This window comes from Anabrus simplex, chromosome 1 (assembly GCF_040414725.1).
Source record: "Anabrus simplex isolate iqAnaSimp1 chromosome 1, ASM4041472v1, whole genome shotgun sequence".
NCBI lineage: Eukaryota > Metazoa > Arthropoda > Insecta > Orthoptera > Tettigoniidae > Anabrus > Anabrus simplex.
In genome coordinates, this window is record NC_090265.1 from 1,095,683,126 (window position 1) to 1,095,702,092 (window position 18,967).

The window sequence follows — 18,967 nt, forward strand, 5'->3', positions numbered from 1 at the left end:
TCACGTTCTTAACGATATGTCTCGAGTGTGTGGAAGCGTTCAAAGCAAATGCTTGGATGGAGCCCTGCTTGCTTATCCAACCAGTCTGCACTAAAATAATCCTGCATTTCTGCCTTACTGTTCATCCCCATGTTGATAATTGTACCAATAAATGCCTTCAGCTCTTCTAATGTCACAGCTTTCCAAGAAAACCAGATAGATCTCTTCTGAAGTGGAGTATTTTGCTGTAATTTCATTTCGGCAAATTTGTTTTATCTCGTGGACAATAGAGGTTATCAACTGATCAGTAAAAAATAGTTACCAGTACTCTAGATCTATTTTAAGTCTATTGCCACAATTTATGAATACACTGACTAATCTGTAAGGAAATTTGAGTAATCCTGCATCACCCGTTCTCCGCGATCTTCAAGGTATGTTTGAAGTCAGCACTGTATGATGAGTCAAAATACTATCACCTCCTCCATGATTTCTTGCGACGCTGATATCAAGATCATAATTTGAATCACTAATAGATATATCACTTCCATAGCCAGATTCAAAATTTTCATCACTTTCATGGTCACTATTAAAAAAATCAGCCGAAATGGACGTAAGAATCTCAGCTTCGGTCAGACTGTGCGCCGCCATGTTGCTTCACACGACTGCTTTCCACTGTAAAGGAAACGGAGCAATTTTGCCACGCAGAAAGAAACTAAAACACACCTTTTTGGTTTCTTTCGGTTTCCGGAAGGGACCAGCACTTATGAAAAGAAGTACAAAAGCCCTGGCATTCCAGGTAACCTAGCAACGAGCGGCAAAACATTGTGTCGACTCAGGGTCATTCAATGAAAAGGGTATTTACAGATGAGGAATGACAGAAAAGATCAGAACGAATGAAAAGCTACTGGACAATTCAGAAAGAAAACCTATCAAAAGAGATGACCAGAAAGTGATTGATTGAAGTGGTCCATTGAGGCTGTAAAAGCAGAAGAAGAAGAAGAAAATGATAAAGTTGGAATTCAAGAGTACAAATTGGGACAAATATTCATTTATAGGACAAGGGATAAGAGATTGGAATAATAGAGGAAAACGTACAATAAATTACAAATTACTTTGAAAACATTTAAGAAAAGGCTAGGTAAACAATTGATACGGAATCTGCCACCTGGGCGACAGCCCTAGTGCAGATCATTGATGATTGAAGATTTTATTACAGGAATCATACAAGACTGAAGGTCACGTAGGAAGATGATAACATGAGATTGGGATTCTCCTCTGCCAGAAGCTATTGAAAAGGATTTCAAATGATGTTGCCTGGACAAGCATTCCTCATTGCTTACATACTTCTTTTCGATGCCAGTCAACATGCTTAGGGAACTGCAGTATTTTATTAGGACTGAGGATCGAAACAGGGTGTTGGTACAACTAGTGTTAGCCAAAACTTGGGTGTCACCACAGAAAGGTGCTACAATCCCAAGATTAGAATTAACACAATGTTTGGTTGGAAGTCGTCGTGCCTTATAGGTTAGACTGTTACTCCTTCTGAAGAAAGTAAAGAGTATTTCTGGAATGATTCCTTAACTGCCCTAGCTTGGAAAAGGTATGAAACATGGGGAACATTTGTGGCGAACGATGTGAAACTAAATAAGACAGCTGATGGACATCCAAGATGGCAGGCATGTTTCTGAAACACACAATCCTCCAGACTTATCAAGATGATGACATCCTGTTGAACTGTAGACTTTCCAATAATGGGACAGACCCACCTGGTTGAGATATCCTGAATGACAATGGCCAGTTCAGTCCATGGAGGAGGAAATTGATGATGATGATTATTATTATTATTATTGTTGTTGTTTAAAGGTCCCTAACATCCAGATCATCAGCCTCTAAGGGAAGAAATTAATGAAGATAATTATACTGTCTGAGAAACAGAAACACACAGAAGGCCGTGTTAGAATGACGAGCATTAGCTTTGGAAAGGACTACAGTTTCTCTCAAACAGTGAGAATTACAGCCTGTGTGTTGAGATTTTGCAGCATCGGAAAGATCAGAGCAGATAATTATTATGGTGAACTAATTTTTTCTGAACTGAATGAAGCAGAACTGTATGTTATTAAAGGTGTGCAATCAGAAATATTTCCTCCAGAGGGAGACATGTTCAGAGGTCTAAAAGGAATAAGGGAAGAAAAGGATTTGATGCCTGTGAAAAAAAAAAATTGTAATGAGCAATGACCCTTCTAGTTTAAGGTTTCCCCTATTACTGCCAAAGAAACTTTCTGCAGCAGAAGCTCTGATAAAAGAGCAGCAAGCATTCAAAGAACAAAAATGTAGATTGGACATTGCCCCATTACCTGAAGATTGTGTAAAAGACTGCTGTTTTCAAAGTTGTTGATACTGATCCAACTGGACCATTGTTTCTAAAGAATAATTTGGAGGTGTGAATTGTGGTGTACACATATGCAGTATACAGAGCTATTAATTTAAAGCTAATACCATCCCTCAGTACAGAATTATTTATTTTGTAATTAAGAAGATTTGTAGACAGAAGAGGTCGCCTGTCAGTGGCATAAATTTTACTGAAGCTGCAAATATGTTAAAAAGATTTTGATATTCAGAGGATTCAAACCGAAACATAAACAAGGGATTGAATAGAAGTTCAATCCTCCAACAGCCTGTTGGTGGCAACATCTGGGACGTTCCATCAAAGAACTACTGGAAAAGATGCTTGGGAAGTCTGTCTTAAGCTACAAGGAATTGCTTACTTTGTTATGAGATGCAGACTCGGTGATCAATGGACAACCAATATATGTGTCAAAGAACGAGTCTCAAAGACCTACACCAAATACAGTAGAGACAATACACGACACTGAGCGAGATATCGAGGGACAGCTATTGGAGCTCACTCTAGCGGATAGACCTGAACGGTAATGATTCTGTCATGAGAGCACGTGTATTTTTGTGTGAAGTTTTTGGTGTTATTTACGCATTTTCAGTGAGATGACATAATTAAATAGTAGCGTGTGTCATTCCTTGATATCTCCTCTCAACATGAGGGGAAAGGTATGTGCTGTGTTTGGCTGCAGTAATTACGAAGTAGAGAAAAATGCGCGCTCGTTCTTCAGGTTCCCTCGTGACAAGAACGTGTAAGTAATATTGTGTTTGCATATATATTCTTCCAGTGACAGAGATTTTTATAGTATTTCATAATCTTCTGACCTGCTCGACCCATGTTTTAACGGGCTTAAAATATAATACGCATATTTTATTGTATAGTGCAGCAGTTAGCCTTCAATACCGATGTGTTGTTGTAGGTGTGATCTGTGGGTTTTGAAATGTCACAGAAGCGATTTGGATAAAGTGTACAAGAAAGAAGGGACGTTACGCTTGTATAAGAATTATAAGATCTGTTCAGATCATTTCCAGGCCAGCGACTTTAAAAATCCTCGACCATACAGCCAAGGGTATGTTACATTTTTACTCTAATTGTACGTAAATATTCCTCAAAGCATCACTATCGACAACATTTTCAAACTTTTCTTTTTTTTATCCCTCTTCTCAAATTAAAGCCGGGATTTTATAGATTTTCTTTCTGTTAGTAGGCTTCATGTTAAGAGGAAAATTGTCCAGCTATTAAATGTTAATTAATTGCATATGTGTAAGGAATGTGCCGATATTTTTATTGACAAATGTCTTAATGTGATGATACAATGTTTTTAAATGAGGAAAAAAGACAAATCCAACCTTAAGATTTCAGGCAGGTATGCTAAAGCTAAAAAAATAATGCATAAATGAAAGATCAAGCCATTTCACAGCAGTCCATTTCACACCTTGTTTATATGTCTAATTTCAGTCTTTGAATGATAACCTTTTAAATAATTCTTCATTCATTTATCCAGAATTGCTTTAGCAACTTCGAAGTTAATATCTCAATACCACTTTCTTTCTAGACGTAATTTATTTATCCATTTCCGTACATACATTTCCATTGATATTTGAATTTAGCGCGATTTGTTCAGGTCAAGTCACTAGGAGCGCCACCGTCGAATTGTCTCCCATTTTAGCAAGGCGAAATCCGTAAGTGTCGTGTATTGTCTCTACTGTATTTGCCTACACCCTCTAACACCAGCTATGTTCCTGCATGAGATCAATGCCTCAGAACTGTCAGACATGGATATGCTGAAGGAAGGTAAGTTCCAGTTACGCCTGCATTACTGGCAACACCTGCTGAAGAGCTGAAACAACATTTCAGGAAATAATATCTTTCGCACCTAGTATAACAATCTGAAGGAAAGAAGGTGACTATGTTAAAGAAACAAGATACTGTGTTACGTGGATCAGAAAAGGATGGGATGGCCTTTAGTGAGAATCTTGACACTGGTCATGACGGTGTATCCCGCGTAGCTAAAGTGAAGATAAAAGATGGAGTTCTGATTTGATCTACTGATAGACTGTACGCTCTGGAAGTGGATGTTAGTGAGGCAGCTGATATTAAACAAAGCGACTTGGTTAAAACTGCAATGGCAAAGATGGGTGTGAAACCAAGCGACTTGGTTAAAACCACAGAACCAAGGCTCGGCATGAAACCAAATGACTCAGTCTTCTTCTTCCTGGCCTTTCCTCAAATTTATTGGAGTCAGCACTTGGTGTGGATTTGGCCCAGTTTTATGGCTGGGTTCCCTTCCTAATACCAACCCTGTATGGAGGGCTAGTGGCTTTACGTCGCACCGATACAGATAGGTCTTATGGCTACATGGAGGAATGTATTCACTATTACGTATTATGTTGGCGGTTTGTAGTGTGATGTGCTTCATGTATAAGAGGAGAAATGTACCACGACTAACACAAACACCAACTCCACAAGCCAGAGGAATTTACCATGTGCACTTAAAATACTCAGCCCTGGTCTGAAACAAACCCAAGGCCCTCTAAACCAAAGGCCAGCATGCTGGTCATTCAGCCAAAGAGCCGGACAACAAAATCATTCAGTAAATATAAAATCAAAGGTGAATGCAACAAAAAGGGGACATAAAGTGATACCTTTTTTTCTTTTTCTATAGATCATTCCATGTGACAGGCAGGGATACTGACCACTATACTACCTAGGACATGTAGATCCTTCCATGTTAAGAAAACAGTACTGCTCTTATGGACCTACAAGGGCCGAACACATCTCCTCTTAGACATTAATAATTCCTCATGACCAAGGTATATTTTAATGTACTTTTTTTTTTTGTTGCTAGGGGCTTTACGTCGCACAGACACAGATAGGTCTTATGGCGACGATGGGATAGGAAAGGTCTAGGATTTGGAAGGAAGCCTCTGGTTCTGACAGCTGTCCTGTAGAGATTGCGCTATGGAGTTGCCCCGGATATTTTCCTGGCAACAAGTTCCTTTTGTTGTATTTCAGGATGTGTTCTACTTTTATATATACTTACACCTCTGTCTGACTGATAAAAATAAAGCCAGGAGATCCTTCAATTTCACATGCATATAAGTATTTGCTGAAATCAAAAGGTCAGGAAAGAAACTTGCTCTTTTGTGTATTGTGGTACTGCACTTATATCATGACTGAACTCAACTGTTTACAAGATTCTACTTTCTCTTCTTGAACTATAATGATATTTATATTTTGGCATCGTCGAGCATAAAGTACATTAAACCGGGCGAGTTGACCTACGTGGTCATTCATGTCTCCTATGATCACAACTTGTTTGTCCTGTATATGGCCTTCCAGATATTCAAGGTATTCCTCTAGATGTGTATCTGTATTTCCTGTTTGTGGAGCATACCCTTGAATTATATCTAACACCAGTTTCTAGTCTCAACCTGACCTTAATCAACCTGTCGTTTATGTTTTCCATGAATTCTAGGTATTCCTTTTGGTCTTTTCTAATTATGAGACCTATTTATACCATTTTCGGCTTCTCTTCCTCCACTATAGTATACGGTGCATCCTTTCTTTAGTTTCCTCTCACCTTTTCCTTTCCATTTGGTCTCACTGATTCCCAGCAATGCTATATCTTTGTCAACCATAAAATCTACAATTCCTTCCACTTTCCCTATTAGTGTCACTACATTGATGGTCGCTGTCTTGATGTATTTGGCTGCTGGTCGCCCATTTCTCACATTTCTCCCAGCATCACAAGAATTGCATGTCACTTGTGGGGAACGCCTTAGCATTTTGCACATCACTTGTGGGGAATGCCCTAGCATTTTCCGAGGCTTCAGTACACTTGTCATCATATAAGCTTTTATTACGATGGGTTTGCCACTCCCAAGGCATTTTAGAGTTACAGCCAGCCAAAACTTGTAGGTCACTCCTAACATGGAGAACAGACGTCTTTTGTAGCCGCTCCTCTGGAGTACAGACGCTACAGTTGATATGGCGTTTCAGTGGCATTTCCTCCACTGAGGGCCCATTTCCCTTCTATAAGGACTCCTCCGCCCTTAGCCGTTGGTCCTTATAGTGGGTCAGGCTATTTACCGCCACCCAACACTCAGCGTGGAGACACTGGCTGTCTGGTTTACTCCATTACCATAGTAGATTAACTGGCCAGACATTGTACAGTTGGTGAAGTGAATTTGCAGGAATGTGCTGTGTGGTTGTGGAATATTGGAAGTAGAAGGTGCATTGATGTTAATATATGTGTCCAACATATTTGATTTTGGAAACAAGTGCGAAGCTAGTGTGTTGAGCGCAGGTGTGATGCTATCCTTACCTAATTGGTCAAACAGATGTATCATAATGAAAATCTGAACTGTGATTGCTGGAGAACCTCTATCATAATGAAAATCTGAACTCTTGATTGGCTGCCGGTCCTGGGCTTTATTCCCCCTCCCCACCTAAGAAGAGAAAAAGCCCCCACAAGGGAATACAGAAAATTTCAAGGAATCAACAGCTACCAATCCACGAGGACATCAGCAGCGTAGAAATCAACAGGCTCCACTCCTCCAGATGTCCACCATTGAAAACAGTCAGCAGCGTCATGGAGCATAATTTTTAATCTTAAAGAGGCCTGAACACAGTACCATAGTTTTCTCTGAGCCAGAAACAAGCCTTGGGAATTAGATCTTCCTTGCAGGACATGTGGTCAGCACTTAATACGATACAGTCCAGCAGTGGCAGGTGTGGTAATCTCTTCAAATGGGGAAATGTTCCTGCAGCGGAATGTAAGTGCAGCTTCCCAAGGCAGACAGTCAAACACATTGTTGAAGAGTGGCCTCTGAACTCCTACCCTGGTGACCTCACAACCTTTCTGGATGCTACACCAGAGATGATAAGATTATATCAATAACACACCTGTAAACTTGTATATATTTCGTTGTGTAGCTTGCAACTGTTTATGTTTGAGAAGGTAGCAGCCATGGCCTTAATTAAAGTGCAGCCCCAACATTTGCCTGATGTAAAAATGGGATATCGTGGAACTTCAGATGTTTATAACATCTTGACATATCTATCTCATCCCACTACTTCAATGTCATCCTTTCAAACAGGAAGTAATTAGAACTGAGGTATTAGGGACTTACCCTTTCAGGTCACAGCACATTACACATGACAAGGTGAAGTAAAACCCTGGAAGCAAGCAATATAAGCGCTAGCTCCATCAGTTGGTGTGACAGAAAGAGCAGGGCAAGTATGAGAGAGTAGACAGTGAACGTGCTCTTCCTATCCCTCTCCCTTCACTATGAACTACTTTGTTTTCAACACTTGCCATTACTTAACAAACAGAGATAATATACTTGCGATAGGATAAAATAATATATTCCAACAATGACTTCACAAAAATCTTGCACTCAGTGCAGTGGTTTGTTTAATAGTGTGTATTAATATTACTTGTTTAATAATGTATTCTTTTACAGGTACGTTATAGTGTAATATTATATTTTACTTGTGTGTTCAACGGACTGGAAAGCTTTTAAGTTACATTCAAGTTGCATTTTACACTTAATTCAGTGGAGCACTCAACATGCACGAGCCAGCAGCACTGGCTATTTAGGCTCAGTGACAGACAAAGCATGCCTTTCAAACAGGAGATTATTAGAACTGAGGTGTTTGGGACTTCCCCTTTTAAGCCACAGTATATTAGGCTATTAAAGGTAACAGTTTTTTTTTTTTTTTTTTGGATAGTTGCTTTACGTCGCACCGACACAGATAGGTCTTATGGTGACGAAGGGATAGGAAAGGTCTAGGAAAAGGAAGGAAGTGGCCATGTCCTTAATTAAGGTGAAAATGGGAAACCACGGAAAACCATCTTCAGGACTGCCGACAGTGGGGTTCGAACCCACTATCTCCCGGAAGACAGCTCACAGCTGCGCGCTCCTAACCGCACGGCCAACTTGCCCAGTAGGTAACAAATGAGGAGAATAATAATAAATATAATAATAATAATAATAATAATAATAATACTGATTTTGTCTTCTTAAAGACCAACCCCTCGTCCATGTCATGGAAGATGGGCAACGCTATAAAGTAGAGAATAGCCTGTGAGGGTGAAGTACAGTGGGGACGTGTGACCCGAGACTGCTACAGTAGCTGTGAAGGCCCTACCAGAACCTTGAAAAAGATGGTGACTAACAGGGCTCTGGTGAAGTCAGGACAGGCCTAGCAAGTCAGTGATGGGTATTAACTCGTTTTCAAGGGAACAAGGAATGATAAGCTGGACGGATGTAATAGAACACTGAACATAGAAACATTGACTGGAAAAGTATAAGAGGTTGTAGAGGTGGAAAGAAAAAACTGGATGTATTATGGCTGACAGAGACTAAATGGAGAGGGAAAGATAAGAGAGAGCTGCGTAAAGTTTTCGGTTGTACTGGATAGGAAATGATGAAGGAAAGTGAAATGGAATTGGAGTGGTAGTGAGAAACGGATTGAAAGAGAAAGAGGGAAGAAGATAGAAAAGGAAATAAAGTACTGTATGGAATGGTCAAAGTGACAGGTTGATGAAAGTAAAAATAACAGTTAAAGGAAAAAACTGGGAAATAGTACATGTTCCACAAGTGGGCTGCACACAACACGATAAAGATGACTTTGAAGTTGAATTGGAAAGACAGATGAATGGCCAAAACAACATACTAATGGGAGACTTGAATGCCTATGTAGGCATGGAAAGGAAGGGATATGATAACGTACTTGGAGCAGAAGGATGGGGAAATGGAAATAAGGAGAGGAAAAGGCTACTGGATTTGTGCAAAAGAAATGGGATGATCGTTGGGAACTCATGGTTCAAGAAGAGAGAAAACCGTAAGATAACCTGGTACAGCAGTAACTGGTCTAGGAAATCCATTGTGAAAAACATGCTCTACGATTGTGAAATGAAGAGGAGTATTACAGGTGCAAGGGCAATACTATCAGAGGCCCTAGATAGTGACCACAGACTACTGGTAATGAAACTGAGGACAGTGAAGAAAAGAAGACATAGAATCAAGAAAGACGGATTAAAATATGGAAAATAAAGCAGAAGAATACCAGGAAAAAAAATAAGACCAAACTTAGCAATAGATGTGACAAAAGCAGGAAAGGAGGAATGAAACAGGTTCAAGACATTAGTAAAAGTTGCAGAGGAAGTTTGTGGGAGAACTAGTACCAGGAAGAGATGCAAGGAAACCCCATAGTGGAATGGCACAGTCTAAGTGACAGTTGAAGAGAAGAATAAAGCTTTTAGAGTGTGGTTTCAACAGCAGACAATGGAGACAAGACAAAAATATAAGACCACAAGGGAGGAAACTTGAAAGAGGAGAATAAAAAATGGATGGAAAGGTGAAAAAACTTGATGGAAGAAAATAGCAAACAAAATAAAAAAGTACTGCATGGAATGGTCAAGAGGAAAGGCATGAGGGAGGATGTTATAATGATAAATAAAAATGCAAATGAAGTGCAGAAGAAAGATATAGGCCTGCTAAAAGGATTGTGGAAGGAGTATTTTGAAGATTTACTAAACCCAGAAGGATGCACTGAGGAGGAAAGTATAAGCATGGAGGAAGAAAGAAACTTGGAAAAAAAACTTAACATGGGGAGAAGTGGAGGTAGCACTAGACAAGATGAAACGAGGAAAACTCCCAGGTTTAGACGAAGTTAGTATTGAGATGGTTAAGGCAGCAGGAGAGGTAGTGGAACAGCAGCTTTATCATGTGTTGAAAGTAGTATGGAAGGAGAGGAAGGCCCTTGAAGACTGGACAAAGGGAATAATCATACCAATCTTCAAAAAAGGGAATAGGAGAGATTTTAAAATCGATAACAGAGTCACACTGATATGTCACTATGCAAAAGTGTTTGAGAAGATTCTGGAGAACAGAATCAGAAATGGGGTGGAAGAATAGCTAAGAGAAGAGCAGTATGGCTTCATATCAGGAAGATCCACAGTAGACTTTATATTCCCAGTAAGACAACTGCAAGAGCATCTTTATGAATGGGGGTAAAGATCTACTGGTCTGGCCCCACGGTGTAGGGGGCAACGCATCCGCCTGTCCCGGGTTCGATTCCCAGCCGGGTCAGAGGTTTTTAACTGTAAATGATTAATATCCCTAGCCTGGGGACTGGGTGTTTGTGTCGTCCTTAATGTTCCTTTCCTCACATTCAACACTTTACACTTCCGCCATTTCCAAATACACGCAGGTTCACAACATATGGTGCAAAGTAGGGGCAAACGATCTCCTTAGGTCAACGCTGCGAATAAATAGCATTAAAAAAAAAAAAAATCTACTGATGGCCTTCTTGAACTTTGAGAAAACATATGATCGGGTGTGCAGATACAAGGAATAGGAAGCCTTACAGAAGAAAGGTGTCAAAAAGCAGACAATAGAAAGTGTGAGGGAGATGTACCATGGGAGTGTCATTTGTGTGAATGTAGGAGGAGAGAGAACAGATTGGCTTGTTCAAAAAAAAAGAAAGGATTAAGACAAGGAAATGCTCTGTCATCTTTGCTCTTCATTGCAGTATTGGACGAGTTAATGACAAAAGTGGCAAGGAAAACTGGGGAAGGAAAAATGAAAGTGATGTTTGCAGATGATTTGTTAATCTGGGGAGAAAAGGAACAGTTAGATGCATGGGAAGATGAGGTGGGACAATGAAATTTAATGCCAAAAAGAGAGAGATCATGATCGCAACTAGAAAGTAGGAGAGACCTATGAGAGGGATAAGGCTTGGAGGGGAACAGCTTAGGAAGGGAGAGAGTTTCATAAAGGAAACTGAAAGAAATAATCGAGCATGGACTACAAGCTGGAGTCTTCCCCAAAAATTGTCAGAAGCCTGGTTTGGAGCAAAACCCACCAACCTGGGCCCAATGTTTGGAAAGCCAGGCTCTGCCTGTCACAAGTCAGGACAAAGGGCGAGTGATAGAGGAGTAACACCTCTTTAAAAAACCTTGGTCCAGCTGACCCGGCTGGTAGTCCCATGTAAGGGTCCCTTGCCAGGGTTACAGTGAAGACCTCACCGGCAGTAAAGGCGGAGAAGACGGACTTTGGAACGGTGGAACTGACGGATGAGGCAACCCTCCTATGCGGGGAAAATAGAATAGGAACTGCTGCCTTGTGGTCAGAAGTGGGAACTTCAAAGGCTAAGGGAAGAAACCCCCAACAGAAAATCAGTAGGCCTGGCTACTTAGAAGGCAGCCCCTTCACCAGGCTTTGGGTGCTGAAGGCCAATAACCTACACACCCGAGATTAACCTATTACAGAAACATCAACGAATAGAAGCCGGATGGATAAAATGGATTTGACTTTTAGCATGAAATCGGACACGAGAATTGGAATGTGGAATGTACAGACAATGTGGCAGGCAGGAAGATTGGCTGAAGTATCTAGGAAGATGAAGCGATACAGGTTGGACATATTAGGCTTGAGTGAGATGAGATGAGATGGACTGGGTTTGGTGAGATAAAGACCCAGGAAGGGGACACGCTGCTGTACTCAGGAAGAGAAGAACATAGAGAGGGTGTTGGATTATTGATCACTCAAAAGACAAGGAAGAGTTTGATAGAATGGTACCCAGTCTCAGAAAGGATTCTAGTAGCTCGATTTGCATCAAGAGTAAGACCAATTACAGTGATGCAGTGTTATGCACCAACAGAGGCAGGAGAAGAAGAAGAAAAAGAGCAATTTTATGGTCAGCTACATCGAACCCTGTTAAAGGCAAAGAAAAGGGATATAATGGTTGTGATGGGAGACCTGAATGCGAAAGTTGGCAATGATAACCAAGGAATAGAAAATATAATGGGAAAACATGGTATAGGTAATAGAATTTATTTTTTTTTTGCTAGGGGCTTTACGTCGCACCGACACAGATAGGTCTTATGGCGACGGTAATAGAAATGAGAATGGTGAAAGGCTTATTGAATTTTGTAGTAACCACAGGTTGGTGATAGGAGGCACTATCTTCCCCCAAAAGAATTTCCATAAAGTGACGTGGGTTTCCCCTGACCATAGAACGGAGAATCAGATCAACCATTTCACTATCAGCAAGACATGGCGAACCTCCCTTTTGGACGTGAGGAACAAGAGGGAGGCAGATGTGGGAAGTGACCATCACTTAGTAGTAGCTACGCTCCGACTTAAGATTGCAAGTACTAGGCACATTCATCAGAAGAGGAGGATAAAGTATAACTGGGATAAACTGAAGGACAAGGAGGTGCAACAAAATTTTTCACTAGAATTGAATAACCGATTCCAACAGCTAAGAGAGGAAGAAGGACAGGATATTGAACATAATTGGAAGAGCACAGAGAGTACCTACATTAATACCTGTGAAAAGGTCCTAGGCAAAAGGGAGAGAGGAAGAGAGGAATGGATTACTTCTGAGACATGGGAAGCCGTGAATCAAAGGAAGGAATGTAAGAAAAGACTCAATACCGCAAGAACACAAGAAGAGAAGGCACAAGCTAGAACTAACTTTAATGAACTTAACAAAATAGTGAAGAGGAGATTTCGACGTGACAAACGAGCATTTATCAATAATCTTGCAACACAAGCTGAGACGGCAGCATAAAACAATGATAGTAAGACCCTCTACCACATTACCAAGAGGCTAACAGGAAAGTTTTCTAGATCTGACAAGCCAGTGAAAGCCAAAGATGGGAGATTATTGTCCACACAAAAAGAACAGCTAGAAAGATGGAGAGAACACTTTCTGGAGATCTTGAATCGTGAAGCAATCGAGGAAGAAGAGACAGAGGTGATGACCGTAGAAGAGCAGGAAGATGTTGCTATGAGTACAGAACCGCCATCAAGAACAGAGATCCAAAGGGCCATTAAACAACTAAAGAATGGCAAAGCGGCAGGTATGAACAATATCACACCGGAGGCCTTGAAAGCGGACGTGGGTACTTCAGTCGAGATTCTGTTCCCACTTTTCAAGAAGATTTGGGAAGAAGAGAAGATCCCCACAGATTGGAAGAAAGGATTGTTGATTAAGCTTCCGAAGAAAGGAGATTTATTGGAATGTAATAACTGGAGAGGGATTACCCTCCTTTCGATACCAAGTAAGGTACTCTCACGAATAATGTTAGAAAGGATCAAAAAGCGAGTTAACTCAAGGCTGAGGAAAGAACAGGCAGGATTTAGAGAAGGTTACTCCTGTACAGATCAGATCAACACACTGCGCATAATTATAGAACAATCCACGGAGCTGCAGTCGTCACTGTATCTGCTATTTGTAGACTTTGAAAAGGCATTTGATAATGTAATAAGGAAGATGTGGAAAGCCATGAAAGAATTTGGGATTCCAAAGAAAATTATAAAGATAACCCAAGAAATGTATGAGAACTACACATGTCAAGTTTTACAACAGGGGATGTTGTCTGAGCCCATCCCAGTAAACACAGGGGTTAAGCAAGGATGTTTGCTGTCACCAATACTATTTCTGATGGTGCTGGATCTTATGATGAAGAAGGCAATGAATCGCCGAAGAGGAATTCAATGGGGACTGACAGGCAGGTTGGAGGACTTGGACTTTGCGGATGACTTGTGTTTGTTAGCCAACAGTTTTAAGGATATGGAAGCAAAGCTGAATGATTTAAAAGCCGAAGCATCAGAGGTGGGATTGAAGATAAATGGAAAGAAAACCAAGGAGATGCATTATAATAACCGAAACAAGGCACTATTATTTTTAGGAAACCAAGAGATCGAACAAGTCAATCAGTTTTGCTACCTGGGAAGTATAGTCACCCCTGAGGGAGGAAATATAGAGGATATAGGAAATAGAATAAATAAGGCCAAAGGAGCATTTGCAATGCTGAGACCAATCTGGAAATCTAAGGAACTTAACACCTATACCAAACTACGCATCTTCAATACAAATGTCAAGTCAGTACTGCTCTATGGGTGTGAAACATGGAAGACTAACAAACAACTGATTAGCAGACTTCAAACATTTGTGAACAGAAGTTTGAGGAATATCCTGAGGATATGGTGGCCACAAGTAATCTCCAATGAAGAACTATGGAAAAAAACCCATCAAACACCCATTGATGTTGAGATGCGTCGTAGGAAATGGAAGTGGATCGGGCATACATTACGGCGAGATAAAGACAACATAGCAAGACAAGCCCTGGAATGGAACCCACAAGGTAGCAGGAGAAGAGGCAGACCAAGAAACACATAGAGGAGGAGTGTAATAGCAGAAGGGATGGAGAAAGGAGGAAAGACCTGGACAGAGATCAGGACGATGGCGCAGAACAGAGTCCGGTGGTGGAAGTTCGTTGATGCCCTATGCTCCACTTAGGAGATACAGGAAATAAGTCAAGTAAGTCAGTGGTTTGGAGCAAGGGTGTCCTTCAGAGAAGCAAAAGAGTGATGTACAGGACGTAGCCTACTACGTACCTATTCTGACGACGTATGCAGCAGAAACTGAAGTAATGAGGCAGAGATCTGTGACTAGGATGCAGGCAAATGAAATTTCTGAGAAGTGAGATAGAAGTGATAAGAATGGATAAGATGTGAAATGAGAAACGTTAATGATATAGTACAGGAAGAGCCACTGCAGAACAGAACAGAGGCATCTAAACTTAGATGGTTTGGACACATGAAGAGAATGACAGAGGAAAGCATCCTCACGAGGATGCACAAAATGGAGATAACAGGAAAATGACAAAGAGGAAGACCAAGATACAGGTGGATGAAAGGAGCGGAAGAGTGTGTGCAGAGGAGAGGACTACTAGGCAAGAATGAAGTGGGGGAAAGTGGTGGGAAGACAAGAGGAAATGGAGATGTTTATGCTCCAAGCAGAACTGGCCAACTGGATATGGTGATGATGAAGAATATTGATTTTGATAGAGTATACAGAATTGTTCATCCCTAGCTTGTTTAAGAATGTAGTTACAGAAGAAATTAAATTAGTATGCATTGATACACTGGATTTGCCACTTAAGTGGGTTTTTTCATGTCCTTTTGTATTTCATTGTAATAGTTGATGTCACTGAAGCGACAGTTTTGTGCAAGAATAAGCCTCAGGCAGACCCCAAGGACTCCCCTAAATTAGTTCAGGCAAAACTACAATGCTAATAAATGCTACTACAAAATTACAATGTTTAATTCCTTGAGCAAGAAATCTGGGTAAGTAATGCAAAACATTAGTAGTATCAGAAATAATGTTTGGTACTGAGATATGGAAACTAATGCAGTCTAAAATATTACAACTAGGAGATGGTTTCCATGGATTGAAAAGATTGCAGGAAAGTGTCATGGAATAATGATGATGATCATCAATTCGTTCACATACTTCAATCTGAACAGGCTTTTCTAAGTGACTACAGTAAACTGCACTATTTTGTTCTTTCTTCTTGCATTTTCAATTCAGCAGCAGCCAAATTAGACTGAACAAGACACTAATACTTCTTACACTATCTCCTTTCATGCCTTAATATTGTAATGGAAATATTCTTTGAAAATGTATTTTTAAACCTCTTCATTGAGCTATTTCAAAGAAGTCCTACAAACGAAGTTCTGAAATGTAATGAAATGGTACACAATGGTGAATAATAAGCAGCAATACAACTTTGCTTGTCTCTTCTTATTTTGTATTCTCCGGTCAGGAAAACTTTGCCAACATTCAAGATTGTTTTTTAAATGATACTTAGCCACAGAGCACAAACCCATGCAAAATCTTGAACAACAATAGATTGAGGTATTACCTACAGGTACTATTATAAGGCATTACTGATAAACATGCAGTGTCAAGACAACTGGGGACAGGGAATCCAACTGAAAATTGATCCTTTCAGTCGTGGTGCCAGTTATTGCATAAAGGAAACAGAGTAGTGTTAAACTCAGACTGCCTGAAAGCGAACTCCTGGATGACTCATAAATCACCTCTGTCCTCTTCTCAGTACTTAAACGCAGTGAAGATGTCATGCAACCTCACCACAGTCAAATCAGTTCCTGGTAGGTCATTCAACACAACCCATTGCCACCAAAATGAGGTTCACTGCATCTCTACCAATGACTATAATCGGAAAGCTGACATCATAGCCAAGAGGACAGTAAAGTAATGGGTTTAGACCCCACCATTTGCTTTGAAAGAGACTCGAATCAGGCTCAGGATGTGGACCTGTCAGCAAAGGTTGATTGTCTGGGGCCTGCTATTTGAAGCAATAGGCACCCTCCCTAGTCAGACCTCAACCATACTTCAAAATTTGAAAGTTCCATTCTGCAAAATAGAAAAAATAGTATTACAGTTTCTGTGGAGGACAGATAATTTATTATTATTCATGACTACATTCCAAGTGCAATATCTGGCACGTTAAAATCCAGACATCCAGCATTAAAATCTGATGTTGAACTTTTCAATACGAGCTTCAATTTAAATGATCGTTGGGAAGAAAAGTGGATCCAACATGCACCACCAGACATTATAACTGTTTTAAATACCCAAATTAAACCAGATGGTTTTGATCTGCCTTGACATATGTGGAAAACTGCCAACAGGATTTGTAAAAACCAAAGAGTACCGGTATGTAATGACTTCCTCTACAAACGGAACAAAATTTCTGATTCATCTTGTGTTTGTGGAACGACTCCCCAGACCATCCAACACAGTGTGCAGCAGTGTAGTATTACGTAATACTCGGGTGATCTGAAGGACTTTTTAACATTGACTCCAGATGCTGTTAACTGGACAGACAAACTCTTACTATATAAGTACTATGCTCTAGTCACTTTAGTATATAATTTATATATTGTTGCATATTCCAATGTGTTGCCATATGCTAAATAAATAAATAAATAAATAAATTTCTTTTATAAATCTATCTCACAGATATATATATTTACTTATGATGTAACAGCCAGAACTAGTTCTACAGACAAAATTCTGAATTTTAATGTATGGCATTTAGTAATGAATGAGGAGTAGTGGAAAAAAAATCATATTAACCCTGACCTGCCTGTGTAAGGCTAACGGGAAATTATCATTATCATAATGATTAAATTATGTACTGATTAGCAGTTCTTAAGTTGCTATTTTCTGAATTAACATTCCACAATGTTTCTTAACAGTATATCATTTACAAACACAAGAGAGTGACAAATACAAAACTTCTAGGGGTACAACTAGGAGACAACCCCTCCCCCACCGTTACTCACTCACTCTCTCTCTCGTTTTCCTGCCTCCACACCAAAAATACTCTAACTCGCCAATATGACGGATCGTATCTTCAATGACCTTCTTTTTTTTTTTCCAATTGCTTAACGTCGCACCGACACAAATAGGTCTTATGGTGACGATGGGATCGGAATACTGGATACTGGCCGCACTTAGCGACTGCTGCCATCAAGCTCGGTAATGGCAAATTTTACCGTCAGGTATGATTTATTACCAGCCCAGCTACAATATCAAACTACTTGAAATATTTATAATGAAATAAGTCCCCTAAAATCAGACTATATTCCGTACAGAGTAAACAAAATCTCCGGTTTAACAAATAAAACAAACGATCAGAATGGAGCACGTGTTTAGCGATTGTTGACTTCGTGGTCATGGTCACAGGACCATAGCACAACGTGAAACACGAATCACAGGAATGTGAATATTCAATTTAAATAATCCGAATGCTTTAATCGGGACAGTATCTTTGGTGACAGATTAAAAATAGGTTACAAGAATCGAAGTTCGCTCACCACGTAGTTAACGTCTCACTGTAACGTTAGGTTATACAGTTCCACTTTCCAAACAATTTAAGGTTATGTTATCGGAGGAGGAATTCAGACATCAAATTACAAGGATACCTTATCCTTGACAACCTTGAATTGCGGTACCCACAAGACTGATGATATCAAGGTAACTTTTTCAAATGACAGAAAAGAAGTGTGAAAATACATTAGAAATAGATAGGCTAACTCACGGGCTTCCCTCCGATTTTGTTAGTCATGAAATTAACGAGTGATTTGTGTTTATCAGTAATGGTCTCATCCTCAAAACCCAGTAGAACTTTTGGTCTATTCTGTGCCATTTTTAACAACTTTCCTTCAACAGTATGAAACAATATTGCCCAAAAGGCTTAATGTTTTCCAGCTACTGTAGAAATTCGATACTTTAAACTATCGTAACAGTCGACTACTCTAAAAACCCTTACCCGACCTATCGAAACTGTCCATAATGGCGACAATTGGAGTGCTGCAACGAGCTAGAATAACATAGAGGGGCTGTATACCTGACATCAGCGCTCCCTGCTTGAAGCAAGTTGATAAGGGGCAGCCATGTTAACGGTTGTCAAAACAAAGCGAATTGGCGCGAGAGCATATGTTGAGGTGACAGGGAGATCGTGCATGGTAATTTAATTCCCTAAGTTTTAAGAAGTGAAAAGATAGATTCTTGCTTTCAAGAATGCCAGCCGTAAGCTCAGCGTATGATTGTACTAATCGGAGTAATAAAATCAAGGATATATCGTACTTTAAGTAAGTATTACTGAATTATAGCCGAGTATCCTTTTTGTAATTAAATCCACTTTATTGTTTACTTAGCGAAAGTACGGATTTTGTTTCAGATTTCGTTTAA

General features: G+C 40.0%; 1 protein-coding gene across 2 annotated transcripts in view; it reads right to left on the minus strand.

Annotated features, from left to right (window-relative positions):
* Positions 1-18,475, minus strand: part of trus (programmed cell death 2 like trus) — a 64,332-nt gene extending 45,857 nt beyond the window's left edge. For both annotated transcript variants that reach the window (XM_067137263.2, XM_067137264.1), the window contains exon 1: positions 18,315-18,475. In XM_067137263.2, the coding sequence (XP_066993364.1) occupies positions 18,315-18,422 (108 nt within the window). In that variant the 5' untranslated portion in view covers positions 18,423-18,475. The remainder of the gene's footprint in view (positions 1-18,314) is intronic.
* Positions 18,476-18,967: the final 492 nt, after the last annotated feature.